Genomic DNA, 17,530 nt, shown 5'->3' with positions numbered 1-17,530 from the left:
AAGCGCTCATGTAGACGGGACAAAAGAGCGTGGGCGGACTCCCTAGCCGACGAAGACGAGAAAGTGGCAAACACGATGTCTCACGTCGCCTTAGTGATGCCCGTGAAAGACACGTCTGGACAGTTACTGACCGACCCGGCTGACCAGTTGAAACGCTGGTTCGAGCACTTTGGACACCTTTTTCAAGTGTCGGTCACGCCATCAACACCTCAGCATGATCCTCCAAGGGTTCGACGCATTATCCGTGTCAACACCGAAGGGGCTGTCCATTAATTACGTAAGGGAATTTTTGCGATTTTCTGACACCCCCTCCCCCCTTGTAAGATTTTTTGTATGAGAACCCAAAATATTTTGTATGGCGCGTAAGATTTCTCAAACCCCCCCTCCCTCCACAAACCCTTACGTAATTAATGGACAGCCCCGAAGCTCCATCAGTGCAGGAGATAGAAACAGCCATTCGTAGCATGAAATCGAACAGAGCCCCAGGGGTCGATCGCATATCAGCAGAGATGCTCAAAGCTGACCCCGTAGTATCCGCACAACTACTGCATCAATTATTCTGCATCATATGGGAAACCGCGACATTTCCGGCCGACTGGATGCAAGGCGTCTTAGTGAAGGTACCCAAGAAGGGTGACCTGATTGTATGCGATAATTGGCGGGGCATCATGTTACTGTATATCGTTCTCAAAGTCCTCTGCAAAGTGATCCTTAACCGGATATAGGAGAAGATTGACGCAACTCACCGAAGGCTGCAAGCAGGATTCCTGGCCGGACGATCCTGTGTGGGCTATATTATCACGCTCCATATCATGCTGGAGCAAATCAATGAATTCCAAGATTCTCTCTACCTGGTGTTCATTTATTACGAAAAAGCTTTCAACAATCACAGAAACATGTGGGAAGCCCTCAGGCGCAAGGGTGTCCCTGAGAAAATCATCGGCCTCATTGAAGAACAGTACAGAGCATTTTCGTGCAGAGTACTTCACAACGAAGTTTTGTCCGATCCCATCTGGGTCAGTGCTGGAGCGAGGCCAGGATGTATACTATCACCGCTACTGCTCCTCATCGTAATCGACGAGATCCTGGTTGGTGCGATTGACCGTGAACCAAATCGTGGATTGCTGTGGCAGCCCATTACCATGGAGCACCAAAATGACTTCGAATTGGCAGATGACGTTACTCTCCTAGCTCAACGGCGCTCTGATATGCAGAGCAAGCGCGATGTTCTTGCCAATCGCTCCTCAGTGGCCGGCCTTACCATCAACTGACGACCAAATCGTTGGATGTAAACACGGTCAACCCTTCCAGCTTTACGGTAGCTGGGCAGTCAGTTGAGAATGTTGAAAGCTTCCAATATCTTGGTAGCCAAATGGCGGCACCAATATCGACATAGGTGCACGATTCAAGAAAGCGAGGGCTGCTTTTGCGAGTTTAAGAAATTTATGGGAAAATAACCAGATTAGTCGACGCACCAAAATCTAAATTTTTAACTCGAACGTGAAATCGGTGCTGCTATACGCCAGTGAAACCTGGTGTGTATCAGCGGAGAACACTCAACGGCTGCGGTATATAATTCGTGCATGCTTCACAATTGGATCTGCAACGCTACATCGTATGTGTGGGTCGGCCACACTCTACGCAGGAGTGGAAACGAAAGCTGCAAACAAGCGTTAGACTGGAACCCAGCAGGACATCGCAGCAGAGGCAGACCCAGAGGTTCATGGCGGCGCAGCCTCAACAACGAAATCAAGCAAGTCGGCAGAAGTTTGACCGACTGAAGTTTGACCTGGTCACAGGTTAAAGCGATGGCTGGCAATCGTCCAGGATGGAAATCTTTCAATTCGGCCCTCTGCATCACCGTGGGTGCCCAGGACTGAAAGTAAGCAAGTCATCGGGAATTCCTCCATTGGTTCCTTTGAAAGTCCTCCTGGAGTTTATCGATAATTTATCCACGAGTTCCACGGAAATTCCTCCCAGAGTTACTCTGGAATATGTCCAAGAGTTCTTCGGGAATTTCTTCAGAAGTTCATCAAAAAATTCTCCAGGATTTTCTTGGGAATTTCTCCATGAGCTCACCACAAATTCTTCCAGGAGTTCTCCAGCAATTCTTCAAGGAGTTCCACATGAGTTCCTTCAATAGCTTCACTGGCAAATTCTCCAGGAATTCATCTAGGATTTTCCCGAGAATGCCTTCGGAAGTTCCTTCATGAGCTCATTGGGCATTTTTCTAGAATTTCTTCCACAGTTCTGCCTGAAATTTTTCAGAAATTCCTCCGGGAGTTTCTTGGGAAAGAGTTCTTCGGAAATTCCTTTAGAAGTTCTTCGAGAATTTCTGCAGGATGTCTCCCATGGAAATTCTTCCATGAGTTCCTCTAAAATTCGTAGACGAGTTCATCGGGAATACCTCAAGGAATTCCCCGGGAATTCGTTCAAAAGAATGGCACCCAATCATCCAAACCTTGCAGCGATGCTGAATTATTACCATACCCGACGTTAGAGTGCCACCAAGCCATCTGGGCTGCTTAATGGGCATCCTGGGATAAGTTGCTCAGGAGTATTAAGGTAAGCCAGCCAGACCTGTGGTCAAAGGTTAACGCCCTCGCAATCAGTGGCAACGTACTGCAGTACCTGTCACCGTATGGTTGAATGGGTCCAACTCCACGGACCTGGCCTTGAACTAGCTAGGTCCTGCCCATCCGGAGCTAACTATTATGGTGCACTACCGTCTCCGGGCGCCAAGTGCTGGACCCAATGGATATTGTTCGAAATTTGCTGCAGGGATTTAAGGAGCTGCTTTCCTGGACATAATTTCGAAGTAACTTCTGAAGAAATTTTTGGGTGAAATCCTTGAGGAGCTACTGGATAAATTTCTGAAAGAATTTGTGGTGGAACTCTTGAAGTTGCTTTTAGTTTGGTAGTACTTCTGAAGGAACTCCAGAAAGAAGTCCTGGAATTGATTCCAAAGGAATTGTTGGAGTTATTTTTGAAAGAAATTTTGAATGAATTTCAAACATATTTCTGGAAATCCAAAAAATACTATAAGGAAATACCCGAAGAAGTTCCTAAAGAAAGTCCTATTGGCGGAGCCCCTGCAGGTAATACTGTAGTCGGATTGTCGAAAGGAATCGCTGCTGTCAGAATCCCAGATGGAATCCCTACTCTCGATCTCCGACAAGAATCTCTACTGGTGGAATCTCAGAAGGATTTAATGTTTCCAGAATCCTAGAAGGATTCCAGCTTCTTCTTCTCGGCGTAACGTCCCAACTATTACAAATCCTGCTTCTCAGCATAATACACTCACAGAGCGTATTACGAGCTGTTATTGACTAAGAGCTTCCTTTGCCAATAACAATTTTACATGTGTATCTCTTTCTACAGGAACGAAGGTATCCTTTGTCCAAGGAAGTCCAGAAAATTTCCGTTATGAAAAGTTCGTGGACGTAACATCCATGTATCGATTTAAATGGAGTTAATCAATTTTAAAAATTTAGAACAGCGTGTACGTTTTCAGTACATGTTTGCGATTGACGAACGCATCTTTCCAGAGTGCGACAACGAAATCGATAGCAAAATCTACAAAGAAGGAAATGTATTGCATTGGAGAATTAGTGAAAAAAAATCTCAATTTATATGGATATTATACAAGAGCATATAGCTCGATAATATACCAGTTGATAAAAGCGTATAAAAAGATACACTCTCGATCGATGAGCCCATTGGGTAATGAAAGCAATTAGCGCAATTAATAATTAATTAATAACATTATTAATACATTTTCAGCCCCACCACAAAGGCCACTCTGAGTGTCACCGGTGCGGTGGTGGCATTTGCCGACGCTGAATTTTCTCCAATATAGTGAATACACGAGGAAGTATCAGTTGAGGTCATCAGCATTTGGTGCTTAAACTTTTTCCCACGTATCGTAGAAGATTTCCCCTTCGAGTTATGCTTGATTTTCATATAGTCGGTCTCTGTTCCAACCATTTCCACCAAAACTTGAACGCACATGTTTCGTTTAGTTTCCGCTGATTTTATCTTGCAAAGTTACAATTTAACAAAAACCAACACCACATTAAATACACTGCCAAACGTCACGGGTTGTATCGGTTGCAGCCAGCGGAAGGTAAATAAACCTTGTCCCGTAACCAACCACAACAAGCAACCAGCCCCGACTGGCACGATTTAATGCAAACACACAATACCTAAACTAGAGCAATTTCACAACCAAAACACCAAAATATGTACGGGGATGCGTAGAGAACCGCTTTTAGCTCGGTTAAAGTAGACAAAACGCACGAAAACAAACGGAGGGTGCGTTATCCAGGTCTGTTTAAATATTTTCATAAATTAATTTAAATACGGTGTGCAATTAAAACACATAAACCCATCATTTAATTGTGCTAATGAAATACTTTTGTAACTGCTACCGCCGTTGTTGGATGACGCGGACGTGGGTTTCGCAATTGAGCACGCTAGATTCATCTATCCTGGTTATGGGTAAACAGGTTTTGCAGTAATACCGTATGCATTAACGTTTGCATTTAGCTGTTCTAAATAGCTTCAATTTCAAATGTTTATATTTACAGGATTGCATGGAATGTGAATTTATTTGAAATATAAATTTCTTTGCTTTTGCTTTGCTTTTGCTTTGCTTTTGCTTTGCTTTTGCTTTGCTTTTGCTTTGCTTTTGCTTTGCTTTTGCTTTGCTTTTGCTTTGCTTTTGCTTTGCTTTTGCTTTGCTTTGCTTTTGCTTTGCTTTTGCTTTGCTTTTGCTTTGCTTTTGCTTTGCTTTTGCTTTGCTTTTGCTTTGCTTTTGCTTTGCTTTTGCTTTGCTTTTGCTTTGCTTTTGCTTTGCTTTTGCTTTTGCTTTGCTTTTGCTTTTGCTTTGCTTTTGCTTTGCTTTTGCTTTTGCTTTGCTTTTGCTTTTGCTTTGCTTTTGCTTTGCTTTTGCTTTGCTTTTGCTTTGCTTTTGCTTTGCTTTTGCTTTGCTTTTGCTTTTGCTTTGCTTTGCTTTTGCTTTGCTTTTGCTTTGCTTTTGCTTTGCTTTTGCTTTGCTTTTGCTTTGCTTTTGCTTTGCTTTTGCTTTGCTTTTGCTTTGCTTTTGCTTTGCTTTTGCTTTGCTTTTGCTTTGCTTTTGCTTTGCTTTTGCTTTGCTTTTGCTTTGCTTTTGCTTTGCTTTTGCTTTGCTTTTGCTTTGCTTTTGCTTTGCTTTTGCTTTGCTTTTGCTTTGCTTTTGCTTTGCTTTTGCTTTGCTTTTGCTTTGCTTTTGCTTTGCTTTTGCTTTGCTTTTGCTTTGCTTTTGCTTTGCTTTTGCTTTGCTTTTGCTTTGCTTTTGCTTTGCTTTTGCTTTGCTTTTGCTTTGCTTTTGCTTTGCTTTTGCTTTGCTTTTGCTTTGCTTTTGCTTTGCTTTTGCTTTGCTTTTGCTTTGCTTTTGCTTTGCTTTTGCTTTGCTTTTGCTTTGCTTTTGCTTTGCTTTTGCTTTGCTTTTGCTTTGCTTTTGCTTTGCTTTTGCTTTGCTTTTGCTTTGCTTTTGCTTTGCTTTTGTTTTGCTTTTGCTTTGCTTTTGCTTTGCTTTTGCTTTTGCTTTGCTTTTGCTTTGCTTTTGCTTTGCTTTTGCTTTGCTTTTGCTTTGCTTTTGCTTTGCTTTTGCTTTGCTTTTGCTTTGCTTTTGCTTTGCTTTTGCTTTGCTTTTGCTTTGCTTTTGCTTTGCTTTTGCTTTGCTTTTGCTTTGCTTTTGCTTTGCTTTTGCTTTGCTTTTGCTTTGCTTTTGCTTTGCTTTTGCTTTGCTTTTGCTTTGCTTTTGCTTTGCTTTTGCTTTGCTTTTGCTTTGCTTTTGCTTTGCTTTTGCTTTGCTTTTGCTTTGCTTTTGCTTTGCTTTTGCTTTGCTTTTGCTTTGCTTTTGCTTTGCTTTTGCTTTGCTTTTGCTTTGCTTTTGCTTTGCTTTTGCTTTGCTTTTGCTTTGCTTTTGCTTTGCTTTTGCTTTGCTTTTGCTTTGCTTTTGCTTTGCTTTTGCTTTGCTTTTGCTTTGCTTTTGCTTTGCTTTTGCTTTGCTTTTGCTTTGCTTTTGCTTTGCTTTTGCTTTGCTTTTGCTTTGCTTTTGCTTTGCTTTTGCTTTGCTTTTGCTTTGCTTTTGCTTTGCTTTTGCTTTGCTTTTGCTTTGCTTTTGCTTTGCTTTTGCTTTGCTTTTGCTTTGCTTTTGCTTTGCTTTTGCTTTGCTTTTGCTTTGCTTTTGCTTTGCTTTTGCTTTGCTTTTGCTTTGCTTTTGCTTTGCTTTTGCTTTGCTTTTGCTTTGCTTTTGCTTTGCTTTTGCTTTGCTTTTGCTTTGCTTTTGCTTTGCTTTTGCTTTGCTTTTGCTTTGCTTTTGCTTTGCTTTTGCTTTGCTTTTGCTTTGCTTTTGCTTTGCTTTTGCTTTGCTTTTGCTTTGCTTTTGCTTTGCTTTTGCTTTGCTTTTGCTTTGCTTTTGCTTTGCTTTTGCTTTGCTTTTGCTTTGCTTTTGCTTTGCTTTTGCTTTGCTTTTGCTTTGCTTTTGCTTTGCTTTTGCTTTGCTTTTGCTTTGCTTTTGCTTTGCTTTTGCTTTGCTTTTGCTTTGCTTTTGCTTTGCTTTTGCTTTGCTTTTGCTTTGCTTTTGCTTTGCTTTTGCTTTGCTTTTGCTTTGCTTTGCTTTTGCTTTGCTTTTGCTTTGCTTTTGCTTTGCTTTTGCTTTGCTTTTGCTTTGCTTTTGCTTTGCTTTTGCTTTGCTTTTGCTTTGCTTTTGCTTTGCTTTTGCTTTGCTTTTGCTTTGCTTTTGCTTTGCTTTTGCTTTGCTTTTGCTTTGCTTTTGCTTTGCTTTTGCTTTGCTTTTGCTTTGCTTTTGCTTTGCTTTTGCTTTGCTTTTGCTTTGCTTTTGCTTTGCTTTTGCTTTGCTTTTGCTTTGCTTTTGCTTTGCTTTTGCTTTGCTTTTGCTTTGCTTTTGCTTTGCTTTTGCTTTGCTTTTGCTTTGCTTTTGCTTTGCTTTTGCTTTGCTTTTGCTTTGCTTTTGCTTTGCTTTTGCTTTGCTTTTGCTTTGCTTTTGCTTTGCTTTTGCTTTGCTTTTGCTTTGCTTTTGCTTTGCTTTTGCTTTGCTTTTGCTTTGCTTTTGCTTTGCTTTTGCTTTGCTTAGTACAGCGTATACCTTCCCATGATAACCATACGTAGCTTGTGCTTTGAATCATCGTATAATATCCAATTTATTAATATCCATTCCGTATCCAATGAAACTAATTTTGCTACACATGTATTCACACGCGAGTCAACAACCCTTACGAAGTGCCATAAATTATGCCTAGTTTTAATTTTGCAGTTTTAATCACAATTCATGATACACTCCAATTGCCCGAAGCTTCCCGTAATACCACACCGGCAAGAGAAAACGGAGCTAAGCAAGAACTTTACCCATTTCCCTAATTCCTTAAGAGCCTTCTTCCCTTTTGTTAGGCACAAGCAGGCAGGCACTTCCATCCGTTCGTTCGAGGCAGCAAAAGATAAACTGCGCTCCACCACGACCGACGACGTCCCGTCTTCTGCGTAACTACAGTGCAGTGTAGCACCCAAAAGGCGGTGGTTTTCCTTCTTACCGTTCGCTTTACAAACTCATAAGCGCACGGCTAGACATTTGTCCGATCCACGTCACACGCCACAGGCATCCAGGGATATACCTACCTATGGAATGCTCATACCACCACCGCCGAGTCGTATGGTGGAAAGTTCCCCACTAGTCTACCAATAGGCCAGGCATGAAAATATTGCCACGTTATCGATCGTGCGACTAGCGCGCACCTCAAGGAAGAGAAGATACTAGGTTCCTTCCGGGGCTGTTGGAAGCTTCTTCGCTTCCTTCGGGAGTTACGAAGCTAAACCAGAAGCATTCCGCTCCATTCCGGAAGACGTTCGTTAGGTGAGGGTGCGGATTTGTGGGTGATTCGTAAAATGTTGTCTCAACGTAAATCACGATGATTAAAGTTATGGGGAACCGTTTATACTTTTCCCACCGGTTCGGATGCCGCCGAGTAAGGATGGAGGCAAATGTGAGCGATAATTATCAGCGATAAATTTTCACCTTCCGAAACGAATGAATGAATGAAATTATAATACAGAAAAAGTGGCTCTTCCCAGTGCGACTGGTGCACAGTGGGTAGTTCTCATCAGTAGGATGCGCAAATTCTTCTGTAATGCGTACCATTGGTACTTTGCTGACCTACATACATTACATTCATATGTTCAACATCACTTCAAAGACAAGACATAATCAACAATAGTACGCCGCAATACTCGGTTTGTGGCTGTCGCTCTCCATCCTCGGTCGCACCCAATGCTCGCCAGGTCACGCTCCACCTAGTCCGCCCATCGTGCTCTCTGCGCTCCACGCCTTCTTGTGCCAACCGGATCAGTTGCAAACACCAGCTTTGCAGGGTTGTTGTCCGGCATTCTTGCAACATGCCCTGTCCACCGTATCCTTCCGGCTTTGGCCACCGTAAAGTGCAGCGAGCTCGTGGTTCATCCTTCTCCGCCACACACCGTTCTCCTGCACGCCGCTGAAGATCGACCCCGTCTTAGCACTCGTCGCTCGAAAACTCTGAGTGCTTGCAGGTCCTCCTCGAGCATCGTCCATGTCCATGTCGTGTCCGTGTCGTGTCCGTAGAGAACCACCGGTCTTAATAGCGTCTTGTACATGGTGCATTTGGTGCGGGGGTGAATCTTTTTTAACGGCCGTTTCTTCTGGAGCCCATAGTAGACACGACTTCCACTGATGATGCGCCTTCGTATTTCATGGCTCACGTTATTGTCAGCCGTTAGCAATGAACCGAGGTAGACGCATTGTTCTACCACCTCGAAAGTATCCCCGTCTATCGTAACATTGCTGCCAAGGCTTTTCCTGTCTCGCTCAGTCCCACCTACCAGCATGTACTTTGTCTTAGCCGCTTCACCACCAGTCCGACCTTTGCTGCTTAACGTTTCAGGCGGGTGTACAGTTTTGCCACCGTTCCAAATGTTCTAGCAATAATATCTACGTCATCCGCAAAACAGGCAGTTCCATTTCCTCGCACTCCGCTTCTTCCAGGCGGCACTTTTTCTCCTGGAAGAGACGGGTCTGCTGCTTCCGCTTCTGTCTGTATCGCTCCACATTCTGTCGGGTTCCATGCTGCAGCATTAACGCCCGCGCTACATCCTTCTCCTCCAGAACCGCTCTGCACTCCTCGTCGAACCAATCGTTTCGTCGACTCCGTTCTACGTACCCGATGTAGCTCTCGGCTGCGTTGTTGATGTCTGCTTTGACTGTACTCCAGCAGTACTCTAGAGGGGCCACATCGAGCACACCCTCGTCCGGCAACGCTTCCTCGAGATTCTGCGAGTATGCGGTGGCGACATCCGGTTGCTTCGGTCCCCCTAGATCATACCGGGGCGGCCGCCGGTAGTGTACATTGTTAATAAGAGAGAGTTTTGGGCGCTGTTTAACCATCACCAGGTAGTGATCAGAGTCGATATTAGCGCGACGATAAGTTCTGACGTCGATAATGTCGGAGAAGTGCCGTCCATCAATCAGAGCGTGGTCGATTTGCGATTCCGTTAGTTGTGGTGATCTCCAGGTGTAGCGATAAGGGAGGCTGTGCTGGAAGAAGGTGCTACGTATGGCCAAGTTCTTGGAGGCGGCGAAATCGATGAGGCGGAGGCCATTTTCGTGCGTTAGCTGGTGGGCGCTGAACTTTCCAATCGTCGGTCTGAATTCCTCCTCCTGGTCTACCTGAGCGTTTAGATCCCCTATGATGATCTTGACGTCGTAGTTTGGGCAGCGGTCGTACTCGCGTGGCTGTGCACGTTAATAATGCTGATGTTAAAGAATCGGCCCTTGATCATCAACCTGCACATTCTTTCGTCGCTCGGCCACCAACCGATCACGCGCCTCCGCATTAGAGATGGTCGAGTTTCGGGTTTTCAAAAACCCGAAACCTGACCCGAACCCGAACCCGACGGGTACGGGTCGGGTTCGGGCTTGAAAATTTTAGAAAACTCGGGTTCGGGTCGGGTCCGGGTTTTAACAATTTCAAAATTTTCGGGTACGGGACGGGTCGGGTTTGAATAACCAAGTTAAAGTCGGGTTTGGTACCAGTGTAGATAAATCAGTATTTAGAAAAATGCTATATTTGATATATCCGGTACATTCAACAATTATTTCTTAACTCGGGTTCGGGTCGGGTTCGGGTTTGATCGACGAAAATTTTTCGGATTCGGGTCGGGTACGGGTTTGACAGAACAAAAAATTCTTGGGTTCGGGTCGGGTCCGGGTTTTGAAATTGAAAATTGTTCGGGTACGGGTCGGGTTCGGGTCTGTAAAATCTGAAACCCGACCATCTCTACTCCGCATGTCGCCCATCACTATAAAAGCTGTTCCCAGCTCACGTGTGTTGCCGCAACTCTGATAGATGGAATGATTACCTCTAAACGTTTGCAGCATAGATCCTGTCCAACACACCTCCTGCAGCGCTATGATTCCGAACCCGCGGTCCTTCAGTATATCGGCGAGTATGCGGGTGCTCCCGATGAAGTTGAGAGATCTGCAGTTCCACGTACCGAACTTCCAATCGCAAGTCCCTTTTCGTCGCTGTGGTCGTCGCCTTTGGTATCGCTTCGCATTCTTCTCTTGTTGATTTTCCGGTGCTAGTCTTTCTTACGGCTAGCTCGCAGGACCTGACACCAACCCACTAACCCAGGGAGCTGGGCTTACCTTCCCCTGTTTATTTAGTGAAAAACTTAAATGTACTTCGATAGATTTTCCCACTGTACACCGGGAAAAGAGCGTCGTTCTGCTGCTAGTCTCCGAGGGGCGTTGCAAGGAAAACGGCGCGCGGCAAACCTCTCACTCCACCCACCAATACCTCCGAATCACGTTGATAAACATCTAACGAGCTGTAAAATTGCTCTATTTCAGGTTCCCGGAGAGAGAGGGTTGCGCAGTTCCCGACAATTTGTACGGCAATGCCAGCGACGGCGGCGACCGACGACATCCGTTCCGGACATTCCTGCCGCTGGCTGGCGAAAGGTGGCGGTGAGCGGAAGGGGGTTAAATTTTGACAGCATTAGACGGGTGATTTTCAACAGGAAGCAATAAAATCCCGCGATTAGAACGGAAATTGGCCGGAATTGGGAATCTAACTGCCTCACCGCAAGGGGGAAATGCGATTTGAATATTAGGCATTTGGCTGATGTCGGGTCGCCACCATTAGTCATGGAGGTGTGAAATCACACGGCTCGGCGCTTGCAACTTTCTGTTTCCAACCACCAGCAGATTATTACAGTCATCGACATAATGAAGCTGCTTTGCATGGATGAACTTGCACAGCAGCACTCGTAATTCCACACACCGAGAGGGAATAATGAATGACAGCAGCGGGCTTTTTGAAGTGGTTTCTCACCGACAAGACAGCGAAAAAAAAAAAATGCAGAAGCAAAGCCGAACACGTGCATTATTCTTTCAGCGGGAACCAAAATCAAACAAGGAAAAGATTTTAATGAAAAATTTACTCACCTGGATCCGTTCGTTGTCACCACGACCGGCTTTGGTGTTTAATTTTAGGAATGCACGTGGGGCGTTGCGGTTGCAGTTGCAGTGGTGCCAGCGAGAATTTCGAGGGTTTCAAAAAGATTCAGCCATCATTTCAGAACACAACAGGTAAAACGTACAACTTTAGGATTTGCTTTCTTGGATATCATCCGGGACAAAGCAACTATATGGAGGCTCTCTTGCAGGCATAATCAGCGTGGCTACCGAAGGTAAGCTTATCGTCGAACACCACTCCCAAGTGTTTGACGGAGCGCTTCGAAGTGATGGTGTAATCACCTACACTGATCACCGCTTGGTGCTCCGACTTTCGGTTGTTCACAATTATCATCTCAGTTTTGTGGTGAGCCAATTCCACTTTCCTGGATCTTATCCACTCCTACACAGCTGCGATAAAGTAGGTAGCAGTCAACTCCACTTCTTTGATAGATTCCTCGTATACCTCCAGCGTAATACCGTCAGCGAACCCGACGTTTGCCACTCCGACCAAGTACTTTAACCTCAACACCTCGCCGTTCACGACATTTCATAACACCGGACCCAGGATGGATCCTAGTGTGACTCCTAAGATTATTTGAAAGCACTTCCGACCCATATCTGCGAGGTAAACTATAGTACCGTAATCCGGGGTAACATTGATCAGAATTTTCGATCTTTCTTGAATAATTCTCTTGTTAAAGCAAACGTTACATGTTTTATATTTTTAAAACAAGTACTGGCCCTCTGAGTATGTGTTAAGCAACTCGAAAAAGTATTGTAAAACTTTAAAACGTGTTGAAATAGTTATTTATGCAACAAGTTGCAAAATGATGATTTTTTCAGCACGAGTCATACATTTATCCAACGAGGCTTGCCGAGTTGGATAAATATGACGAGTGCTGAAAAAAATCGAGTTTTGCAACGAGTTGCATACAACATTTTTTGCAATTATAAAAAAAAATCATTGAGTTGGATCATTTCTAGCTGCACAACCATGTTGCAAGAGATACCACGTGTGAGCATCCATGCCGCGCTGTAGGACGTTTTTCAATCAGGTAGGCTGTGCTACAGTTGGGTGTCAGAAGTTTTCGAGCAGCCGTTGGAAATCAGTGCTACAAACCTTTGTGAAAGAATATGGATTTTCCGGTAGTATTTAGGTAAACGATAACAGTTTCTTCCGCTGCTCAATGAACGTAGAAGCAGCAGTAGAATCTGGCCCCGGTTTAATGTTCCCTTAGAAATCCCGAGAATTTCACGAAAGCTTCACAAAAGTGTATGGGAACAAAAGTGCCGAAAAGTGGTACTTTTCGGCACTTTTAAGTGTGCCGAAAAGTAGTACTTTTCGGCATACTTGTGTTAGAATCGAAAAATCGCCCATTTTAGTGTTATTCTCGCGTGTGAAAAGTTAGCTGTTTTGCAACTTAATTGCAAAAAAGGATTTTTAAACTAATTTTTGATTTTATTGATTTGGGGTAACATTGATCATGTCAGTGATCAATGTTCGTTTGTGTTGAAAATACACTTACTTACTAAATTCGGGGTCGCTGATTTCGAATATGTTGTCCAAATTCTTGCAAATTATGTACTTTTTGAGTTATTTTAGGATTAAAATCCTCCAAACCACGAATAACGCCCAAAGGTAGGCAATGGCTTAAGTAATTGATAGCCGATTTTTAATAAAATCATATATTTCGTTAAAAAAGAGAATTTTCATAAAAGTTTCGTTTATTTAATACAACTCTAGGATATCATATTGAAGTAATACAGTGATTTCGAACCTCATATTGTATCTAGTATTCACGCCAAGCATAAATGTTTGACAGTGTATGTCATTGCGTTACGAAACACAGTTATTGAAAAATCGGTTTATTTCAACGTTTATGAAATTCAATTTTCATGAATGGCATGTCATTTGATAGCTAAATGATAGCAGATTACGACATACCATTCGATAGCAGAAACTGATTCAGTGTAAAATGCTTGTTTGAACATTTCATGAGGTCAGTCAAGCCGATCAAAGTTACCCCGCTGATCAATGATACCCCGTTTTACGGTACTCGATTCAGGAAATAACTTCTGAGAATGTTGTACAGGTACCCGAGTATTCCTAGACGAAGAAGCGCATCGGCAATAGTCGTCCAACTGACGCTATTGAACCCTACATCCAGAGTCACAGTACCGTGCACAGTAGGGAATCCCGCTCCTCTTACGCTGGCGCGTTGCCTCGGTGGTCTTTGTAACCGACAGGATGTTGAGGATGATTCTTTCGAACAACTTCTCCGCCGTGTCGATTAAGCATATTTGCCGACGGGTCTCTGTGTGTTTCCTCGCCTTTGGCCATAAGACCACGCTATGCCGCTTCCAAACTTCTGGGAAAACTCCTTCATCCAGCCATTTCTGCATAGCAAACCTGAAAGTCTCGGGAGCCTCTGCAATAGCTACTTTCGAGACCAAGTTCGGTCTTCGGTGGGAGCTTAAGATGGCTTTTCTTAGGCGGAGCATGTTCTGACATCAGTGAGGACTCACCACCTTTGGCATCGCAAGGTGACCGAGCATCATGTTCAAGCGGAGTTTGCCTAGGCGTGGCGGGGGTTCAGCAGTGGGCTCTGCTGGGCCTCTTCAGAAATACCACACATCCGTAAGCATCAACTCTGTTCAAGCGAATCGGCACCGCTTCCAAAGTGCCCTAGCCTAGTCAGGGGTGCCTCGGGCACATCAGGAGCAATGCCAGTAAGTTCCTGATTACGGTATACTGGCGCGCGCGATGAAACTGGTCAATGATATGGTACACTCTTAGATGACCGCGGAGTAGAGGTGTGCTGGTGGCGACGGCATTCTATCCTCTTAGTAGGGCCGGGTGACACTGACCTGAAACGACGGATAGGCTAATGTCGGAGCCGCCTTCCGTCCCATAAAACCTTGGCAAGGTCTTAAGAGTACGTTCCCGATCTGTACGCAGCTTAGGAAACTAACTGGGTGGAGGTAGGTTCAGTTGAAGTATGCTGATTTGCGCTGATCCTGGCTCGGAGCTCAGGTCCCTTAGGGGCCTGTGCAAACCCGTGGGTGGCCTCCCTGCTTGCATAGATAACCACCGGGATCCTTGGGCGACTACTTCAGTGGCAGTGAGGCATGGCGGCTCTTAGTGGGACCCTTACGAAAGAGATGGATACATATTTAATCAGGGAGACAGAGAATACGGAGGGTGAGGTGATCAACCCGTTCGCGAAGCGACCGAGGACACGCAGATGAGTGGAGCGGAACTCACGCGTGCGCTGACCCGCAATACAGTGATAGACATTCGTTTAGCCGAGACTAAAAAAAGTGTCAGAAAACTCATACAAAAGATTTTATGATAAAACTTTTTTATCGAAGTGATACTATATATAGTACTGTTTCATAAAAATGTGATACATTAAACTTACATATACACTGAAACAAAACCGAGGGTAGAAACCCTTCAAATGTCATTTTTGCCTTTCTCGTACACCAAGTGTACTGGAAAGGCTATATATTCACTCCAAAAATGACTTTTTGATAGGAGGCCCGGAGGGTCGAGTCACATATACCAATCAACTCAGCTCGACGAATCGAGGTGATGTCTGTGTGTGTGTATGTGTGTGTGTATATATGTGTGTATGTGTACAAAAAAACTCACATCACTTTTTGGCAGTAAACCTCAATCGATTTCAATGACCGATGGTTCATTCGACGCGGAATCTGGTCCTATTGTTTCCTATTGAAAATAGTTCGGATCGGTCCAGCCGTTCCGGAGTTATGGCCATTTAGGTGTTCCGGACCGGTACCCCAGGAAGGGGCCAGATATGAAAACGCTCCAAACCCATGCATGCGACACATCAAACTACGGAATTTTCGATAACTTGATGAATGGTAAGCAGGAAAAAGGTCTCAGACTATATCTGAACTAGTAGTGTCCCGGAACCGGTTCCAGGTGTCCCGCTGGAAGTGGCCAAACATAAAAGCGAACTAAAACCATGCATGCGCCATACCAAACCGCGTTTTTTTGAAAACCAGATGAACAGTAAGCAAGACAATAGTCTCAGACCATATCTGAACCGGTTCTGTTTCGGAACCGGTTCCAGTGTCCCGCCGGATGTGGCCAAGTATAAAAGTTAACCAAACCTATGCATGCGACATATCAAATAGTGGATTTTTTGATATCCTGATGGACAGTAAGCTGGAAAATATTATCAAACCATATCGGAACCAGCAGTGATCCGGAACCGGTTCCAGGTGTTCCGCCGGAAGTGGCCAAATATAAAAATGAACTAAATCCATGCATGCGACATATCAAACCGCGTCTTTTTCAATATCTATGCGACATCCAGCAGGAAAATATTCTCTGAACTGTAACGGACAATGCCAGCAGGCACTGGTGCTTTCCGTACGATCATTTTTGATGAACAATTAGTGTTGGTTTGAGCCGTACATCGAGCGGTCGCCTTTATATTGTGCACTAATTAACTGAATAAATTCAAATCTTTCCACGTTATTTCGTGTCGCGTTTTTTTATCATTCGCCGACTTTCTCATCACGTTACAGAACATATCTGAACCGGTAGTAATCCAGAACCAGTTCCGGGTGTTCCGCCGGAAATGGCCAAATAAGAAACTAAACCAAACCCGTGCATGCAACACATCAAATCACGGCTACGGTTATCAAGAAAATTGGCTCGGGCAACATCAGAAACAGCTGGCACTGTTCCGGAATTGATTTCGGGTGCCCCGCCGAAAGTTACCAACTTATAGAGTGAACCAAACCCATGCATGCAACACATCAAATCCTGGCTTTTTAGGTTTGTTGATTTATCAAAAAAAAGTTTCCGACAATATTTGGGACAACCGATACTGTTCCGCAACCGATTACGGGTGTTCCGCCGGAAGTGGTCAAATGTAAAGGAGAACCAAACCCATAAATTCAACACAAAAAGTTACTTTTAATACCATTAGTGTGCTGAAACCGGTTCCAGGTGACCCTCCGGAAGTGGTCAAATGTAGAAGGAAACCAAACGCATGCACGCATCACATTAAATAACGGCTGCTTCGATAAAGCGAAAAACGGTCAGCAACAAAATAGGTCACATTTAAGACTACCAGTAGTGTTCCGGAATGTGTTTTGAGTGTCTCGCCGGAACTGACGAAATGCAAAAATAAACCACATTCATACATACGGAACAACAATTCGCGACTTTTTAGGAAAACTGTTTCACAATTGGGGTCTCCGGTTAGCCTAAGGTTATGGATTGCTAATCCGGCGACGACGGGTTCGATTCGTGTTCCGATCTGGAAAATTTTCTCGACTCCCTGGGCATATTATGTCATTGTACTTGCCTCACAATATTCAAATTCATGAAATGGAAGGCATAGAAAGCCCTTCAATTAATAACTAAAGAGGCAGGCCAAGTCCCAGTGGGGTCATCGAGCCATAAAGAAGAAGATGAAGATTCACAATTGGCATGGAACTAGTCTGAGACCACATCAGGGACAATCGGTACAATCCCGGAACTGGTTCTGGGTGTCCTGCCGGAAGTGGTATAATGAGAAATTGCATACCCATACGTGTGATACCATAAACCTACGCTTATTCGACAATGATTGCTGTCAAATTACCGGGGTAAACTTTTAATTCGACAAACTAACTCTATTTCAGTTATTGTTTGAATTTTCGGATTCGTTTGTGAACAAATCCTACAGATATTGTGGTAGTATGAAGTGAAGGCTTGTTTATTTTATGATTGTTGGCTTCCGAAGTTCACTGTGGTTGATCGCCAAATGGATCAGGTGTCGGATAGCACAAAATTTGAACTTCCGGAAGTAGCAGCTGCACGAGGAGCCGCTTCGGATGTGAGTAACAGCACAATATCGGATCATTCGTGCATGAGACTGAGACACGCTTGTAATGGAAAAAATAAATCCTCACTCCAGTCGTCTTTTTGGATTCCATTTTGGTCCCATATGA

At 44.2% G+C, this 17,530-nt stretch overlaps 1 protein-coding gene across 1 annotated transcript in view; it reads right to left on the bottom strand.

Annotated features, from left to right (window-relative positions):
- Window positions 1-9,941, bottom strand: part of LOC134285187 (uncharacterized) — a 316,349-nt gene extending 306,408 nt beyond the window's left edge. Inside the window, exon 1 of the mRNA XM_062845465.1 lies at window positions 8,958-9,941. Within this exon, the coding sequence (XP_062701449.1) occupies window positions 9,026-9,478 (453 nt within the window). The 5' untranslated portion in view covers window positions 9,479-9,941 and the 3' untranslated portion in view covers window positions 8,958-9,025. The remainder of the gene's footprint in view (window positions 1-8,957) is intronic.
- Window positions 9,942-17,530: the final 7,589 nt, after the last annotated feature.

The sequence above is a fragment of the Aedes albopictus genome, chromosome 1 (assembly GCF_035046485.1).
Source record: "Aedes albopictus strain Foshan chromosome 1, AalbF5, whole genome shotgun sequence".
Lineage (NCBI taxonomy): Eukaryota > Metazoa > Arthropoda > Insecta > Diptera > Culicidae > Aedes > Aedes albopictus.
Note: the sequence above shows the minus strand (reverse complement) of the source record. Positions and strands in the feature narration are given on the sequence as shown.